Below are 18,978 nucleotides of genomic sequence, written 5' to 3'. Positions count from 1 at the left end.
GGAGGAAGACAGATGTTTCTCCACTTCATTTTTATTTAAATGTACCACTTGGGATTTGAAACTTCCACACTTATTCTGTTTGTTTGGACTATTTTCTTTTCTTTCTTGCTTTTTTTTTTTTTTTTAATGGCTTGATCCCAAAAAAATGGAATGAAAAAATTTAGTAAAAGCTTTGTTGTTTGAAATTGCAGGGTGCTGTGAGAATTATTGCAAATCCCCAGTGTCTCCTTGTCTGCCCTCAGTTCTCCTATTTTTGGTAATAATACACACAGTCATTTTAGAAAACTTTGCTGTGTTCATTTTTACTGTGCCTTTTCCAGAGGCCATGTGCCAGAAGCAATAGCAGCCAAACACCGCCAAGTCCTAGGAGTAAACTCAGACTTCTTCTCTCAAATACTGCTACTTGAAATTTGCATAAACGTTGCAGGGGGAGGGGGGACCCTGTATCATTCTTCTTCACATATTTTAGGAACCCCAACCATTCAAGTCTTCTGAGTGAGCTGTGGATCTGCAACAGAGAATCATGTGAGATAGACAACAGAAGCTTATTTGAAGAGGCTACAAAGCAACAAGTAATACCAATTTAAAACTATTACATGTCAATGCAACAAGTGAAACACATTGAAGGTTACTCAGATTACACTGTCTTGGGTACCAGAATTAATTACTCATGTTAGAGATTCCTAAAACAAAGGGAGTCTTTTAAGCCAGTGATATGTAGCTGGCATGGTACTGGAAAACCTAGGGAATATCAAGGAGGAGGATTTTGTGGAGTTTGGACACTTCTAGCCTATCCCTAAAAGAGATAAATTCTTGAGGCACTGGAACTGGTAAAAATCAATGACAGCTTATTTTGTTGTTTGCAGTATTTGTATATAGTTGAGTCTGTTAGGCTTGAATAAACACACTAGAGGCTTGTCTGGATTGAGTTAAGATTTTTGTTAAACAGCAAGAGTTTGTGTTGTTTCTTAAAGGCTCTTTGTGGGTGATTCTGAGATGGATATTAGTAGTAATAAGAGCAGTTTTTATTTCATTCATATTTTTCTTACATTTATTTGGGTCATAGCTTCTCAGCCCCTACTCCTCTAACTTCCCACCATTACATTGTAAGGACCGTATGACCAGGGATTGTTTTATTCATGTTTGATTTCCATGCATTGCCTAATAAAGGGCCATGCTCATAATAGTTCTTCAACAAATATTAGTGGAATTCTTTTTATTAAAGATGAACAACATTTTTGCTTATGTAGTGTTTGTTTTACTTTTAGTCAATCTTAGTCAATCACTTCTCTTTATTCCTGCAATGCTATAATTTTTTTTTTGGTACTGGGAATTGAACACAGGGGTACACAAACATTGAGCCACATACCTAGTCCTTTTTTATATTTCATTTACAGGCAGGGTGTCACTGAATTGCTTAGGGCCTTGCCAAGTTGCTGAGGCTGTCTTTGAACTCGTAATCTTTTGCCTTAGCCTCCTGAGGCTCTGGGATTAGAGGTGTGTGCCACTGCGCCTGACCACTATACCTTTTTAAAAGAAGAAGAATGAGTTCTGTTTTGTCTTGTTTGTGGCAATTTGTTATGTCTTTTATTAGACTGCTAGTGATGGCAGTTGGGAAGAATTTATTCCATTTATTGATATAATATCCTATGTTAAGTTATGCTATTTCCTTGTAAGTTCCCTTGCTTAACACAACCCAGGAGTTTAACCTCCCACCGAGAGTAGAAGCTGCAACTCTGACCACATCCATCCAAGTTCTAACCCTTGCCTTCCTCCCTTGCTTGTCTTCTTTTTCTATCCTTTTGTTTAGTAACTTCTGGCTGTGCAGGCCTGGAATGCCAGTCTCATTACCACCTAAGGGCTTTCCACTTGTCCTCTCCTCTTCTTGGAGTGATCTTCCTCCTATCTTCATGACTTTTGTCCACTTCACTCTCAGCCCAAAGGATACCTCCTCAGGCAGGCCTTTTCTGCACACTTTAGAAAGTATTCCCCAGCTCCCTCAGCCATCATGACTGCTTTGTATCCCATTGCTGGGTTTTGTTTCTAACAGGATATATCACTGTCTGAAATGGCTTTATGTAGTTTTTTATTTGTTATCCATTTTTTTTCCCCTAAAACAAATAAGGATCACGAGGGTGATCTGTTAGCCATGGTATTCCTGAAATCAGGGCACACACCTGCTCATAGCAGATGCTCTGTGAGTCTGTTGTGAACTAGTGTGCTAGTCTTGAAGCACACTATGTTGAAAAATGTTCAAATTGGAAATTGGCCTCTAGATTTTGTGTTACTTTGCCAAGTGATAGAGCAATGACATTGAAATCCACTACTTCTGTTTTCTTGTTTGTTTGTTTATTTTTTTGAGTTGGGGAGGAGCATGCACAAGCACACACAGATACAGTAAGATTGATCTCACTCAGCCAGTATTTATTTTTTTATTTAAAATTTTAAAAATTATTTTTAGTTATATACAACACCAGGATACACTCTGACATAGTTATACTGTCATGGAATACAACCTGCTCCCTGTCTCTCCACTCCATTATCCTCTTCAATCCATGTACAGTTGATTTATTTTTAAAAAATAAGCTAGTGTCCCCTGTGGATACACCCAATGTGGAATGGACTATGCCACATCCATGTATGCACATACAAAAGTTCAGTCAGATTCATGCCATTATTCTTCTGTTTTTCTGTCCCTTCTTCCTTCTCCTCAACCTGAGGAGGCCACCTAGGTTGTCTCCATTGCTTAGCTATTGTAAATTGTGCTGCTGTAAATATTGATGTGGCTATATCACTGTAGAATGCTGATTTTAGATCCTTTGAATATATACTGAGGAGTGGGGTAACAGGGCCAAATGGTGGTTCCATTCCTAGTTTTTTTTTTAAAGAATCTCCATACTGCTTTCCATTGGTTGTTAATTTGTATTCCCACCAACAATGTATGAGTGTACCTTTTTCCCCTGCATCCTCATCAATATTTATTATTTGTATTCTTTAAAGAATTTTTGTTTTGAAGTTATAGATGGACAGAATGCCTTTATTTTATTTGTTGTTTTTTTATGTAGTGCTGAGGATTGAACCTAGTGTCTCATGCATGCTAGGCAAGCACTCTGCCACTGAGCTACAGCCCCAGTCCCTATTTGTATAATTGCCATTCTGACTGGAGTGAGGTAAATTCTCAATGCAGTTTTGATTTGCCTTTACCTAATCGCTAGAGATGTTGAACATTTTTCCATAATATTTGTTGAGCATTTGTGTTTTTTAAGAAATGTCTGTTTAATTCTTTCAGCTAGTATTTATTAAGTATCTACTGTGTGTGATGTAAGAAGAAAATTCGAGGAAAACACTCTGAGTGGCTTCTGTCTTGAAACCATTGAAGCATCAGCCTAAGCATCTGTTCTCTGTGATTTGATTTAGTATTTTGTTTTCATTCTACAAATATTAAGATGCCTTCAGTTTCATTGTTAAAATTAAATGTATGTTGGAAAAAAGAAAATTAAAGTTTGAGATGAGATCTTTCCCAGTCTCATCTTAATCATTTTGGATTATCAAAGTTTTCACTTCTACAAATAATTACAGTATTCATTTAGAAGGAGCCGCAGGTAAAGTCATGAGTCTCGAATTTTACTTTATTTTTATTTTTATTATTCAGACAGTATATCTAGATATTTTAAGACCTGTGGAGGAGTGTATGGTTTTAGGAGACACTTACATCTTCTCAGTGCCTGTATTCTTAGCATGTGGGTCCTCAGACCTGTATTATTAGCATCTCCTGGGATCTTGTTAGGCATATAGATTCTCAGGCGCCCTCTAGACCTACTCAATCAGAAACTGTGGGGGTTGGGTCTGGCACTGTGTTTTACCAAGCCCTTCAGGTGATTCTGATGCATACTAGAGTTTGAGGACCGTGGTATAATAAATGTTAAAGGTTCAAAGTAGCATGATCCCACAAATCAGTCAAACAGCATTAATTATTAGCCTTGTAAGCCCGCCTCCTTTTCAGTCACGAATTGGATTGGTTCACTAAGGCTAGGCTATAAAGTTATTTGCTAGGTTGATTGCCACATATTGACTTTGGGTTGTTTGTATTTCTCTGAACCTGTCACAACTATAATGATTTGCCAGGACACTTAATAGGAACAGACTGTGATCCCCCCCCCCCCCCCCCCCCAACCACAGTTTTCTGAGTCATGGATGGCTGGGTCCTGGATAGGTTTCTCCAAGTATGGGGCATGTTGTTTATGTTCTTTTAACACAGGAGAGTCATTGTTGGACCACAGGGACCTTCAGGGGCATTTAGTCCACCTCCAGATTGGTTTACCTATAGGGAATTGAGCCCTTTGAGATTGTGCCTTGCTTGCAGTGGCGTAGGAAGGTATAGTTGAGGCAGGAATTTAGGTCTCCTGCCTTCCTCCACTGCATGGGGATTCTCACAGGAACAGCACCTTGCTTTGTGCCTGCAGGACTTTTCCTTTCCTATGAGAGTTTTCCTTTTTATTTAAAGGAGAAGGGCAAATAGAGAAAAGCCAGGAAGTTCTCACTGAAACTAATAAAAGTGTCTAAAGAGAATAAAAAAATCAGTTTGAGAACTTTGGTATGGAGGAAATAACCTGACATTAACTGTTTTAATTATAGTTCTTGCATTGGGCTTATCAGTGTGGGAAGAGGGAGCACTTGAGCCTTACAGGGAAGTGGGACATGGGCAAGAAGATGACCCTCTTTCTGAATCTGTCTGTTCCGCCCACAGCCCAGTGACTGCTTATGTGATCCCAGCAGCTGTTATGGAAATGGTTTTGGGACTTAGGAAGAGACATAGGTCTTAGGCTCAGCACTGCCATCAGCTAGTGGGGTGATGTCTATGAGGGGACTTCTTAATGTCCCTGGCCTCCACTTTCTGGTAAATGGGTGTGATAATGCTTACCCTGCCCTTCCTGTGAGGACCAGTGTCAGGCAGTGGGAAGCAGAGTAGTAAAGAGCACAGTAGTTAAGAGCACAGTTTCTAGATTCAGACTCCTTAGGTTCATTAGTGTAATAGTAATCAAGTCAGGTGCCCTCTGTGGAATACATAAAGTTAAATTAACAACTTTTTATAGTTGTTGTGAGGATAGAATTAATGTATATATATTAGGATAGTAATGGTATTTAGTAAGCGCTACATTGTGTTTGCTACTATCATTGTCATTACTATTTTTTAAACAGCATTATTTTAAAGGATGAGATAAGGTTTCTGTAAACATGTTCTCAGATTATTCCACTTCTTGGTGCAGTACTGGGCTAATGAAGGGTCCTTATGTAGTATGTCAGAGGACTTGCTCTGACATCCAGCTTGTACCTAGGCTCTCTGGGAAAAGAAGTTGATTTTGCTGTTGGGATGGGCAAGCTTATAGTCTCTGATACTGCACAGTTTATATATAGAACGTTGTGGCTAGAGAAACTCAAATGTGGGGACTTCCCAGTTTTGCTTTCAAGTATTTGTATATGTACATCTTAGGAGATGGACATCTTCATGGTCTCCAAGAATGGAGTTTTTGAACTTTGATTTCAATTGTTAGAATAAGTTTCTTTCTGTCTTTCCTGTCTAATTGTCTTTAGGATTAATGATATGTATTTTGGTGATGAAAATTCTGACTCTTAAAGCTAAAACAATTAAGAAACTGTAAGTTTCTGACAAGTGCATGGCAGATTGGGATGGACTTTCCTGGCTGAAATCAGTGAAAGTTTCTACTAGTGCAGTTTCTTTTCTGAGTAGTCTGATTTATTTTATTTTTTAATTATTTTTATTATTTTTTAAGATACACAACAACAGTGGAATGCATTACAATCCTTATTATACATATAGAGCACAATTTTTCGTATCTATGTATATAAAGTATGTTCACGTCAATTTATGCCATTATACATGTACTTTTTTTTGTAAGATAGTAGAGTGTATTTTGACATATTATGGATACATGGAGTATAACTTCCCATTCTTGTGGTTGTACATGATGTGGAGTTACATTGGTCATGTATTCATGTATGAACATAGGAAAGTTATGTCCAATTCATTCTACTGCCTTCCTGTTCTCATCCCCACTTCCTTCCCTTCATTCCCCATTGTCTAATCCAATGAACTTCTTCTATTCTTCTCCCCACTCCTTATTATGTGTTAGCATTTACACATCAAATCCATACATCATTTGGCTTTTTTTTTTTTGGATTGGCTTATTTCACTTAGCATGATAGTCTCCAGTTTCATCCATTTACCAGCAAATACCATAATTTCATTTCTTTTTATGGCTGAATAATATTCCATTGTGTATTTATATATATATATATATATGTATACACACACACAAACCACTTTTTCTTTATCCATTCATCTGTTGAAGGGCACCTAGGTTCGTTCCAGAGCTTTGCTATTGTGAATTGAGCTACTATAAACATTGATGTGGCTGTGTCACAGTAGTATACGTCCTTTGGACGTATACCGAGAAGTGGGATGACTGGATCCAATAGTGGTTCCATTCCAAGTTTTCTAGGAATCTTCATACTGCTTTCCAGAGTAGATGCATCAATTTGCAGTCCTCATTTTGTTAACTTCTGTTTTCCCTTCCTCTACAATCTCTATTCATGAATTACTCCCTTTTTGTGAGCCCTTATAATTAGAGATTATGTTTTATTCATTAATATATATTCAAAAATTTCTCCTTTTCCCCCCTGGGTCCTAGGAGAGTGTATACTAGGCTTTCAATTTCTGTTTGTTGAATGGATATTATTGATATTTCTGATTTTTTTTTTTTTTGTGTGTGAAGTGTTTTAAACTTTCAGCTTAAGGCTAAATAACTCCTAATATGGTGACCTAGTATCTACCTAGGTCTTCTAAACATTCATTTATAAATTCTAATATTACTCTAGCTGAAGTATCCAGATCTCAAGATGGTTATGACATGCCATGGATGTTATAGATTAAAGTGTCTTACTGTCTATCTCTGGGAGAGAGACCTAATAGCCAGAGATACAGAAACACAGAGAAATAAAAGCATATAAGACCACAAAAGTAGTTCATGTGGGAAGACACTTGTGGAATGAATTTTTCTGCTTTTATGAATTTAGAAGCTAAAAGATAAACTGATTAAAACTTGCGGGGAAACCCAGATCAGATTAGATGTGGGGATCAGTGTTGATGAGGATCTCATTTGGTGTTGAGGGTTATGATTAGTGACTAATTTCTGTTATATGTATGTTTCTTGTTTTCAGCATTGCAGTGTCGAGATGGCTATGAGCCCTGTGTTAATGAAGGAATTTGTGTTACTTATCACAATGGCACTGGCTACTGCAAGTAAGTTTTTCTCTTCACATATTTTCTTTTTATACAGTAGGATACTGGACAATATTTATTTTTTATTTTTAATATTTCAATCAATGTTATTGGTTTTTAGACTTTGCTGATAGTTTTAGTGGGTGATGAATATAGAAGGATGTGGATGTCAGATAAATGGTCAATAAGAATTTTTTGCTATCTTACCATTATATTTTGCCTTATGAAAAAAGACTTCATAGAATGGAGACTATTAGAGAAAAGAAAGGGGATCAGGTGGAGAGGCGGGGAAGAAGAAGGGGAAAATGAGGCTTGAAATGATAAAAATATGTTTATGAATGTATAGATATGCCACAGTGAAACCCATTGTTCTCTGTAATTAATATGCATTAATAAAAAATTAAAAAAAGGAATTTTTAGTGAGTGGCTAATTAATACATATTGAGTGTGTTCTCTTATATTTTTCAGTTTAAAACATAGTCTTAGAATCTCTTCTCATCTATGATCTTATTTTTAAGATAAACTCTAAATAGATAGTAACTTTAATTCTGCCCAGTGTAATATTATAATCATATGAAATTTTCCTCCTGGTATAAAAAAATCCAGTTCTGAAAGTGAGACTGTGAAGGAGGAAGATGTATAAGATGTATATGCTGTGACCCTTCATTAGCCCAGTATATGCATGTGTAAGGTTGGGGCAGGGCTGTGAGTGGGCATCCTATGGGGTTAAATCACTGTTGAGGAAGGAGCAGAGATAGGGTAGGCTGTGCCATCTAGTTTTTGACTCAAGAGCATTTCTTTTCTTTTTCTCCAGCCTTGTAGTCTCGCCAGACTTACTCACTCCTTCCTTCCTTCCTTCCTTCCTTCCTTCCTTCCTTCCTTCCTTCCTTCCTTCCTTCACGACAGCAGTGGATTGCATTACAATTCGCCAGACTTCTTGTTTGAGGAAAGCTGTGAGATAATTTCATAAACAGCTTCTTTATATTTTCTATAGATCTTTTTTTTAACATTAACTAAAAAGTTTTGATAATAAAGTATCATTCTATTTATTTCAGGGAAAATGTTGGAAAAATAAGATTTGATAACATTTGTCTGCTTTTTCTTCATATAATTGTAAAAATTTTGCCAATTGAGTCCATTCTGACACCAGGATCTAACTTTTTTAATGTCACATTTATTTTTTTTCCCAAGTCAGAAACAGTTTTCTTTAACAAAGTGAAAATATTTTAAGCTGTGATGACAGTAAAGCTTAACAATAGTTTGTTTGGATTGAAATAAAGATAACATTGGAAATGAAAGATTTTATGTAACTGATTATGGACTGCTCACTTGGTTTTTCTAGCTGACAAAGAAAACATGTGGTGTATTCTCCTCTAAGAATGGAACTACAACTGGAGATAATAAGGGAGGGAACTTAATACCTTAGAATTGGTCACTGAAATCTTGTTTAGTCTCTTAGAGGCATCTGGTGCCTTAGTTGCTTGCTTGCTTTGTTATTCAGTTCTGTTATTCAGTTGTCTTATGCAGTTAACCCATTACATTGTGATTACTTGTTGATATTTTTTTCCTCTCACTAGATTATGAGGTCCTGATCTTAGGCATATTTCATGGTTAATAACTTGCACAGGACCGGCCATGTAGCTATTGCTTCACAGTGTGCTTCCTGAACTAAAAGCTCTTCAATTTATATGCCTCTTAACTGTTTTCAAAAATTAGATACTGGGGGCTGGGGTTGTGGCTTAGAGATAGAGCTTGCCTACCATGTATGAGGCACTGGGTTTGGTCCTCAGCACCACATAAAAATACAGCTGAGTTGGTAGAGTGCTTGCCTTGCATGTACAAGGCCCTGGGATCAATCCCCAGCACCACGCACACACACACACACACACACACACACACAAAATTGTGTCCGCCTATAACTAAAAAATAAACATTAAAAAAAAAAAGATACAGGTTCTCTCCTTTTATTTATTTTATTTGCTTTAGGCAGCATCTGGAATAGTAGTACCATACAGAGAGCCAAGTTATTTGGATATAATTTGATGTGGTGATTTATGTGGGGAGAATTTCACATAGGTTCTTTTTTAAAAATATTTTTTAGTTGTAGATGAACACAATACCTTTATTTTTTAAATTTATTTTTATGGGGTGCTAAGGATCTCAGTGCCTCACACATGCTGGGCAAGTGCTCTATCACTGAGCTACAACCCCAGCCCTCACATAGGTTCTTAATGTTGGTCTATAGATTATGACCTGCCATGGGGAGAGAAGATTTCTAGGGGAGAAAGCTCTGAGCACTTACCTGGAGAGGACAGTAAGGGTCACTTTTGTGAGGAAGCAGGTATGGGAGTTCTAGTCTCAGACTTCGTAAACATGACCAGAGAGGCAAGGTACCTGGTATTTGCTATTGCTCAACAACGTGTTTCTTTCTTTTAAATATTTTTTAGTTGTTGATGGACCTTTATTTTAGTTATATATATGTGGTGCTGATTGAACCTAGTGCCTCACACACTCTACCACTGAGCCACAGCCCCAGACCCAACAATGTGTTTCTTGAAGTAAAAGATGTTCAATACATTTTCTGTGAGAAACACTACTCGGAAGCAGGGAACTTCCTTTGTGGCTAACAAAAATAGAGCTACCTAAATTCTGTCACTGGGCCTGTGTTAATTGTTGATAGAATGGAATATTTATGGATATAAAGTTCTGGATGGGTTAGTCAGTCCCTCTGGTATCTTCTAATCCTGCTCTGAGGGAAACAAGGTCCTTGATTGAGAAAGGGAGAATAAGAAAAAAATATTGGTAAAGCCATCCTTCTCATTTGAGAAATCAATATGAAGAACTGAACTTGTAAAAAGAGTGTTTACTTCAGAAAAGGTAAGATTAGCCTTTTCAGGAATGGCAAGGTCACCGTCTATACTCATAGGGAAAGCAAGAACTCACCACAGAGGCTGAGTTGGTGATTCCTTCACAGAGTCTTAAGCAAAAGTAATGTGTACTTGGTATACTTTTCAATATATCTTAATCAACCTTGCTTTTTCTTTCTTTTCTTTCCTTCCCAGGGGAAAGAAGGTAAGCTGGCTTGTTCAGTTAATATTTTTACAAAACAGTAAATAAATATTAAAATATTTAGAAAGTTTATGAAAATTATATCAGGCATGCAGGGTATGTGATTATATTTTTATTCATGAGATTGCTCAGTGGATTAAGAAAATAAAGTTGAAGCCAAATTCTTTTTTTGGAGGGTGGGAATTGGTAGAAAGTGATGTTTAAAACAGAAGATGTCTAACTACCTCTGAAGAGGGCATTGTGTTACTGACTCAGCTAAAACATAATGATTGTTTATAGAAATTACAGAAACCCTTGATAATATCACATTGACAGATGAGGATAAGTACTTTTAAAGATTGGTTTTATGCAAAGCTCTACTGTTTTTTCTCACTGTTAGAAACTTAGCTCCCCTGTCAGTGTGTGATCAGATTGTGATGCCAGACAAGGGGAATCTGTGTAATCTTGCATAAAACTCAATTATTGCTGCTAAATAGTTGCTGTCAGGTTTTAATAAAGCCCTCTCACTACACAGAGAGAAGGCATTTTATTCTCTCCCTTGTCCTACTGGGAGGTGTAAATATATAATTAAGTTTGGATGTCATTAATCACTTTCAAGTTGTTTGCTCCAGGCTTTCAAAAATAACCCATTCCAAATCCTATTTTGATTAAAAATCATGGGCAACTCAAGTTTGCTGAGATGCTGGGGGTAGGTGAGGTTATGAATTATACAGTTTATAAAATGTGTATTACAAAAACATTTATCAATTATTATTTAAAGTTTTTTTTTTTCTGTCAGTCCTTAACATCTAGGTTGTCTGTGGCTATGTTTCTATCAACTTCTTCTCTTGACTATGGGTTCAGTTGCTCTTTACTTTGAGTGTGCTTTAGTTTTTAATTATTGACTGGATATTGTGGTTGATGGATTTAAAAAGTTTTTCTACTAAAGAATGTTGAATTTTGTTTTAGTAGGCAGTTCCATTCCTGAGAGATAACCTTGATCTGATGGAGGCTTAGTTTGAGAATAGGTTTGCTTCTCTTTCTAACAGGTGAAATCTTAGTCTTGAGATGTGGTCCTTATTTCTAAGGACCCTTCAGAGAGTTCTGTGGAAAGTGTGAGGGCTTGACCAAACCCTGGAGTGTTTATCAAGGCCCACTAATTTGGCAAGGCTCTAACCAGGAGCCTTCTGCATGCTTTTTCACTCTTGAGTTTCTTGCTTCCTCTTGGTTTCCTGAATCCCATTTGCTTCTGCATAGTGAATTGTTAAAGGATTTGAACAGAGTTCTATGCATACTTTGAGCTGCTTCTATGGTTGTCTTTTCCAGGACTTCTCTTCAAATTCCAGCTGTTTTGACAGCTCCAGATGCCTCTGGCTCCCCATCCAGTAAAACTTTCATTGTCTGCTTTCACTGTCTGTCTCCCTCTTGTGCTGTGTGGACCTGGAAGTTACCTTCACGGGAAGGCTACTGGATGTGGATTTCCTGTGGTTTGCTTCTTTTTTGCATTCCACCCCCCAGCTCACAACCCATCCAATTTTCTGCCTACTTTTGGTTGCTCTCTGGTGTCATTAATGTTTTGACCAGTATTTATAATTGTTATGAGCAAGAACGTTAGTTTGATTTGAGTTACTTTCCCATTATTTTTAATGATGAAACTTGAAATTATAAAGAGGTCTTTTGGAATTTCCTACACATCACTTAGGAGGTATTTAGCACAGTGTTTGTGGAAAAATAAAGAGACACTTGAGTTACCCAGCTTTTGTGGATGGGTGCTTGCCGTCAAGAATCTCTACTTTTTATCTACCTAAAATGACATTTTGAAGTGCATCATTATAAATATGAAATGTTATACAAGTTTGCATCACATTTTATCTAAATATCTGCTGTCTGTAATAAACACTAAACACTGACAGTCCTTGCCAGGATTAGGGATTAATGTCGGTAGTCTGGGCCTCCTAAATCCATCCAAGAAAACTGAAGCCATTGCCTTTGCTATCCTCTTGACAAATTCAGCTATAGTAGTAGAGAGTAGAGACACTGGGCTCTCAGAACCCAGCATGCAGTGGAGGATGCATCATTGACATTTGGGTGGTGAAGGTGCTTCCCCAAAAAGGCATTTTCAGAAGTCATAGCTGATTCAGTGTTTGCCCCTCTCAACAGATTCTCATTATCACACTCAGTGCCGAGCAAGCAGTGTCATATCAAAGAAATCCACAGGGAGAACATCAACTGTTAAACCACTTTCTCTTTCTTCTCTACTGACACTGATCCTGCCAGCCTGGGTCCTTCATTAGCTTACCCCTAGTTAGCATAAAAAAGAAAAAAATATGTATATACCTACACATACATACACACACACACATATATGTGTGTGTGTATATATATATATATATATATATATATATATATATAAATAAATAAATAAGTATATAAATAAATATATGTAAAATATTTCTCTAAGGTGGGTTGACACACTATGGCATATATATATGGTTGGTGGTGGTGGTGATGAGGAGACAGTTGCCTCAGGTGTGAAATTTAGAGGTCTGTTAAAGAGCTCAGTAATCAATATCAATAATATTTTAATGTCATGGTTCAAAAAATCAAAATGAATGAAAAAACATTTTTTTTCACCAAAAAAAAAATGGTGAAAAAAACACCAACATTTTGAATAAGAGATGATCAGCATGACTGATTTTCTTCTTTTGCCCCAGGCTTGAGTGTAGTTCCTTTGGCACGGGTGAGTGATTAAGGCACCTGGTGACAAGCAGAGGACATAGGATTTTATGCCAGGTAGATTTGAGTTTGAGTCCTCATTCCTGCCAGCAATCAAATCTTTGGCAAGTTAATGACTATAATGGTCAGCTAACATTTATTGAATACTCATTATATGCCAGGACCCATCCTCAGTTAGGCTCTTTAATGTACTACTTTAGTCCTTCTATGAGGCATAGTGTGTAAATCTCTGTTTTATCAATGAACATGTAGAAGCTCAGAGAGGTTAAATAGTTTGCCCAAAAACGACGTCCAAAAGAGATAAGTCTTTTTACTGATCTGAGATGTGCTCTGGGAAAATGTGCTATCATTTTGAGTCTTAGTTTGCCTGTCAATAAAATGGGAACAAATTACATATTAAAGTAATAGTTCAAATAGTCTGAAAAGGAATTTTAAAACATTTGAAAATATATGAAAGATATATTTTTTTAAAATCAGGAATATGATTAAAACTCTGCTTTGTGTAGTTCTGATTTTGGGCAGAAAGTGTAGCACTAACTGGGCCTGAGTACTCACTCATGTAACACTGGGACCTTGCACCTACTTGTGGTTGCATGAGTGTGCTTGGACCAGGCTTGGCTAGTTCTATTTCTGAGAAGTGGCCTTTGATTGGAAAGCTCTGTGCGGTTACTAAAGATGAAAAGAAGAAGGCAGTGAAGGGGCAGATAGAGGACATTGTCTGTGAAAGTATTCTTCAGTAGAGAAAACCGAATTAAAAAACTTGAAATTTCTCCTTTTTTCCTGATTAAGGGTGAACAAGTCCAGACCAATTTTATGCAGCTATGATATTAAGACAGAACAAATTCAACAACTTGATATGTTCCTGTCAGCACAGAAGTTACAAGTTGGTAAACATGGCACCTCAGTTTGCTAGTGAGTTACAAATGTACATGTGTATGTTCTGTGAGGCCTTTTCTTTAGGACTTGAGAACAGTTGCGTTCCCAAGTGAGTCTTATTAACACGATGTCCTTTAAGAATCCCTCCACGTACATTGTGTCCCCGAGGGGTCTTTTAGAGGGGAATCTTGATCGACAGCTTCTTATCCACACATGGCAACAGAATTCCCATGCTCTTTTCAACTCATCTTTGTTCTTTAGATTGGAACCTTCATGTATTTCAGTGTTCAGTAGAGAAGTAGCAGGAAGTTCTGAAGCTCTGCTTGGATCCTTTTCCCCATCCTGGGTAACTGCCAGTAAGCTAAATCAATTAATTTTGGCCTGTAAACCTGGCATTAATAGATATGAGTTTAGCTTGACTTCTTTCAACACAGTCTCCAGGTTAACAATAATCCTATGTGAAATTTCCTTCTTATTGTTCAATTGTGGCTTGTCAGCACCATTCATTTCATGTAGGAATTTTTTTTTTTTTTTGTCCCTTCTCTTGGAAGCAGAATGGAAAAATATTTCTCTTTCAGGATTTAGAGAAGCTTAATTAAGTCCTTCATTTTAATTTTATCTATATGTGCTAGCAAAGGAGTAGGGGATATCAGAATACAATAAAAATGAAAACCTTGTAGACTTTATTTGTTAAGCTAGCATAAATGTGGGGGTATGATGGAGGTTTTTATTAAGCCCTCTTCTCAATGTCCAGTAGTAGGAATTTTGTAGGTAGGAATGAAGTTTAGTATCTTTCCTACCTCCGCTGTCATATGTGTGTGTCTATATGAGTATGTGTATGTGTGAGTATTATGTATGCTGTTTCCATATTTGTCCTGTTTTTTTGCCTTACATACTAATGTCAGGTAAATTGGATTTTTTCTTGGATTTCCCCAAATTTTCTAGAACCTATTTATTCACTATTAGTAACTATCACTAAGCATTTAGTCTCATATGTCTAAAATGGTTGCTGATTCTCAGACTAGTACCATTATCATTATTAATGCAATACCTTCGATTTAAAATGTTCTTCACCAAAGTAGTCTCCTACTTGATCGTTATGAAAGGGGCTTTAGGAAAGAAAAGTGAAAGTAAAGAACAAGAAAGTTATTTAAGTGACAGGTGGTATTACTCCGTGAACACATTGAACTGGAGCATTTTGTCCAATTTTCCCCCCCGAATAAATATGAAGAGAAGATTAGTGAGAAAATAGTGTGATTTGGTGTTTGTGTAGAACAGTGGTATTTAGAGTAGATTCAGGCCAGTTTCCTGCAGTTACTCTCTCTGTGACCCTGAATCCTGAATGCTGTAGGGTTAGATGGACTCTGAAGCACCATAGAATTCTCACTGTTCAGAAAAAGGTTTAGTTTACATCACACTGATATTTATTGAGCAGACTACTATGCCCGATCACCATGCTGGGTGTTGTGAACAGGCAGAAAAACCACGAGGCCTATGACTGAATTATCCACAGTTGTACCACGCGAGCTTGTGTCTGTGCACGCTGTTTCTCTTGTGTGAGAAGAGTGGCAGCCCTCTGAAGTCTTGCTGAGGGGGAGGAAGCATACATATGTGTATAAGATAAAACAGCCTGAAGTGGCACGGAAAACAAGAACTACTGAAAATCCCATGAGGAACAACTACAATGGGACTGAAGGATTTTTGGTGCACTACTCAGATTCTAAATCTTGGAATATTATTGGAGCTGTAGAAGATGGAGTGATAGAAAAAGGATGGGTGGGGCTACTGAGGAAACTAGAAAGCACTGTTAATACTTGGAGTAGTCAATACCAGTTTCTTTATTTCTTCTTCAGTGATAGAACTTCAAAACTTCTACGTTTTGGTGGCTCTTTTCTGTCTCTGCTTCCATTTGTGTTAGGTTTTAATAAGACGGTGTGTGGATTAATCTGGTTTCACAGTGACAGGGAAGCTATTTGAAAAATCATTCTTTAGCATGTGTTAGCTTTGTTTGGAGATGGAATGCCTGGAGAAAAGGGTGAGGGGAGGACCAGGGGACCGGAACAGAGGGCAGCTGGGAGCAATTACCATTCCCTTCCCCAGACCTTTTTGGCCTTGACTGTTGATTCTTGTGCTGCTGCCAGACAGAGCAGCCAGGTAGGCTTGTGAACACTCTTTTGTAAGCAAACAGTCCAGGAATCTCTAGGGCAAGAAAAAGAATGGATTGTGGTAGAGGGAGTAATAGAAAAACAGAGAACAGGGCTGGTCTTCATAGTGCTGCGTGGTTCAGTTTCTTAGCTGAGAATTCAGGTGTCTCAAACTCAGATCTCTTTTGTCCAGTGAATATTGGTCAGATTCTGTTCATTTTAGGGATCCAGAGTAAGGAAGCATCTGTTAGCCAAGTCTTTGGTTACCCCAAATTAGCTCATGTTCTTTACTGCTTGTTTCCTCTGATTATATAGTACATATCCAAACCCTCAATTATCCAGAATAAACCAGGACTGCCTATTCTGTGTGGAAAACATTTAATAGTGGTTTAAATTCTCCTGCCTAGACCATGGCAGTGCCTTAAGTCATTTAACCACTCATCCCTTTAAGATTTTGAAATGTTGGTTCTTGTGTAAGCCAGACACATTTTATTTCACCAGCCAGCTTGTCCTTTCTGAAACCTCAGTCATCCTAAAAAGTACCTCAAGAACCTCCTTGACTTTAATTTTTCTGCCTTAGTCCTATTTGTGTATAATGTTTGTGGTGTCTGATGTTCTGTCTCGTATTGCTGAAACTCATATCCTTGAATTTCTGGGTCACTCTTAAAAAATGGATAAACTTGATTACTAATGAGAAGGTGACTCATTTCCTTCCAGGCAAAGGCTGACACTGACTATCAGAGTTCATAATTAGTCTTTAAAGAAACAAACTCTCTAATTATGGAGCATCACCTAGTTTTTCCTAAATTTTATGGGGATTTATGGTAGCATCATGAACTGGGGAAGCTTTTATGCTGTGTTGAGAGGATAAATGTGTAAATGAGATCTGCATAGAGGTCCTATGTGAATTTACTTAGAAAGTCCATTCTCTGTGAGTTTACAGTTAATACTTCTCAGATTGTTGACTTACACACACACACACAGATACACACACACACACACGTCACTTTTTAGCCATGTGTGATTTATCAGTAAGGACTGAAGTATCTACCGCCATTCTTTGTTGAAGAAAACAGGCTGTCATATTAGCAAGTTGTTCTGGGGAAGACAGGAAGGCCTTTTTGTCCCTTCAGACTGTAGATTGCTTTTCAGTCCTCTTATCTTGTTTAAGTGTATTTGTTACTTCTTATTTGCTTCTTTTTTCCTCATGCTTCCTGTGAGGGGCCAGCTGTGCAGTAGTTCATTTACATAGGCCTGTGTTCTGTGCACTTAGAAGGTGCTTGTTAGGGAAGGTGAGGGCTGTACAACAAGGGAGACACAGGCACATTTCTTGCTCCAGGGAAATGCCACTGACTCTCAGGTACTGACAGCAGCCAGAAGCCTTACATTCTTGGGTGATATTGCTGAGGAAGTTTGAAAGCCAGGATCTTGATGGTCAACGTGGTTGGGAGGTTGAAGGGACTCTGGAGAGCACCTTTCCCTTGTTTTGTATGTGAGGAATCTGAGACTTAATACAGTTAAGTGAATTGTATTGAATTATACAGTGTAATAAGACTAGGCCATAGACTTGGATTAAGAGCTCTCTCTCCAGACCCCATTAGACAATCTGAAGATCCAGCCCTGTTTCTTTCGATTTCTAGACCAGACCTGAAAGAACTGATATTGGTGAATACATGTATTGACATAAAATCAAAATACAAAAGCAAACAAATACTTAAGGTTTTTGTGAGATAGTTTGGAAGACTAAGCATGTTAACCTGTGCACTTTAATTTTTAAAAATTTCATGAAAGCAAACAATGTGAAAATTCTTTTGAGCTCCTTCTAAGGGAGGTCTATCCTCTAGCTCCAAGGGGCTGTGGAACATACCAAAATGGACAGTTTTACAGATAAAGTGAATGTTGGAGATTATCTGGTCTAGCATCTGATGTCTAACACATAAGGAAACTGAAGATTGGAGAGATAAAGTGACTTGTTCAAAGTTTTTAGGCTAGTGGCAAACCAGAGCTAGTCCAGAGGAAAAGCAGCCACTCTATCAAAGAGACCTGGGAACATCCTAAAGTCTTAGATAGGAGATTGAAAAAAATGTACATGCTGTCTATGTTTTTATTCAGATAAAAACCAAGCTTATAATTATTAAGTGTATAGTTATATACTTACAGTGTGTATGTGAGCCTAGAACAGATAAATGTGTATATGTAAATTTTAAAAGTATGTTAATAAATAAATCACACGCATACATCTTGACTGCTACTAGGAGTTTTTTGAGCAGAATGGTGCAGGAATATGTAGGGACATGAAATGTTGTCTTTCCCTGGCCGGGTTCAGTGAGTGAAGAGCCTCTCCAGAGTTAATGTGGGCCGCTGTGTGCATTGTGGTTTCTGTTCTAGTGCTGTCTTTTGTTTAGACTTGGGGGTTTATTTGGAGTTTTAGCTTTGTTGAAGAGCAGATCCAGCTTGGGCCATTGCAGCTTTCAGTGTCTGTTGTGCTTGTTATGTCCATCCTTTAGTTTTGGGATAAATGTCATTTATTCTATTCACAGAGTACATTTATTTCTACTTTGAGTAAATTTGAGTATTTATGTTTGGTATGCTTGTTTGACATTTAGTTTCTCTGCTATGGAAGGCCACAAGCTATTGTAATATCTAAGATTTTTTTGACCTCCAAGAATCAATTTTCTCCAATCTTTAGGCCATGGTCTTATCTCTTTAGGAAAATAGTGATGATAAGATATGGGCACCACATTTTTTACCCCCCTATGTCCTCTCCTTTTATCATCTTTGGCTTTGTTTTTAAATTTTAACTTCAAATTTTGAAGTGTTGGAGATTGAATCCATGGTCTTATGCATGCTAGGCAAGAACTCTACCACGAGCCG

General features: G+C 37.5%; 1 protein-coding gene across 3 annotated transcripts in view; it reads left to right on the top strand.

Annotated features, from left to right (window-relative positions):
* Window positions 1–18,978, top strand: part of NOTCH2 (notch receptor 2) — a 163,858-nt gene that overhangs the window by 32,187 nt on the left and 112,693 nt on the right. For all 3 annotated transcript variants that reach the window (XM_081308318.1, XM_081308317.1, XM_081308316.1), the window contains exon 2: window positions 7,240–7,321. In XM_081308318.1, coding sequence (XP_081164444.1) covers window positions 7,240–7,321 — 82 coding nt within the window. The remainder of the gene's footprint in view (window positions 1–7,239; window positions 7,322–18,978) is intronic.

This window comes from Spermophilus citellus (assembly GCF_964194105.1).
Source record: "Spermophilus citellus genome assembly, chromosome: 9".
NCBI classification, from domain to species: Eukaryota; Metazoa; Chordata; class Mammalia; order Rodentia; family Sciuridae; genus Spermophilus; species Spermophilus citellus.
Note: the sequence above shows the minus strand (reverse complement) of the source record. Positions and strands in the feature narration are given on the sequence as shown.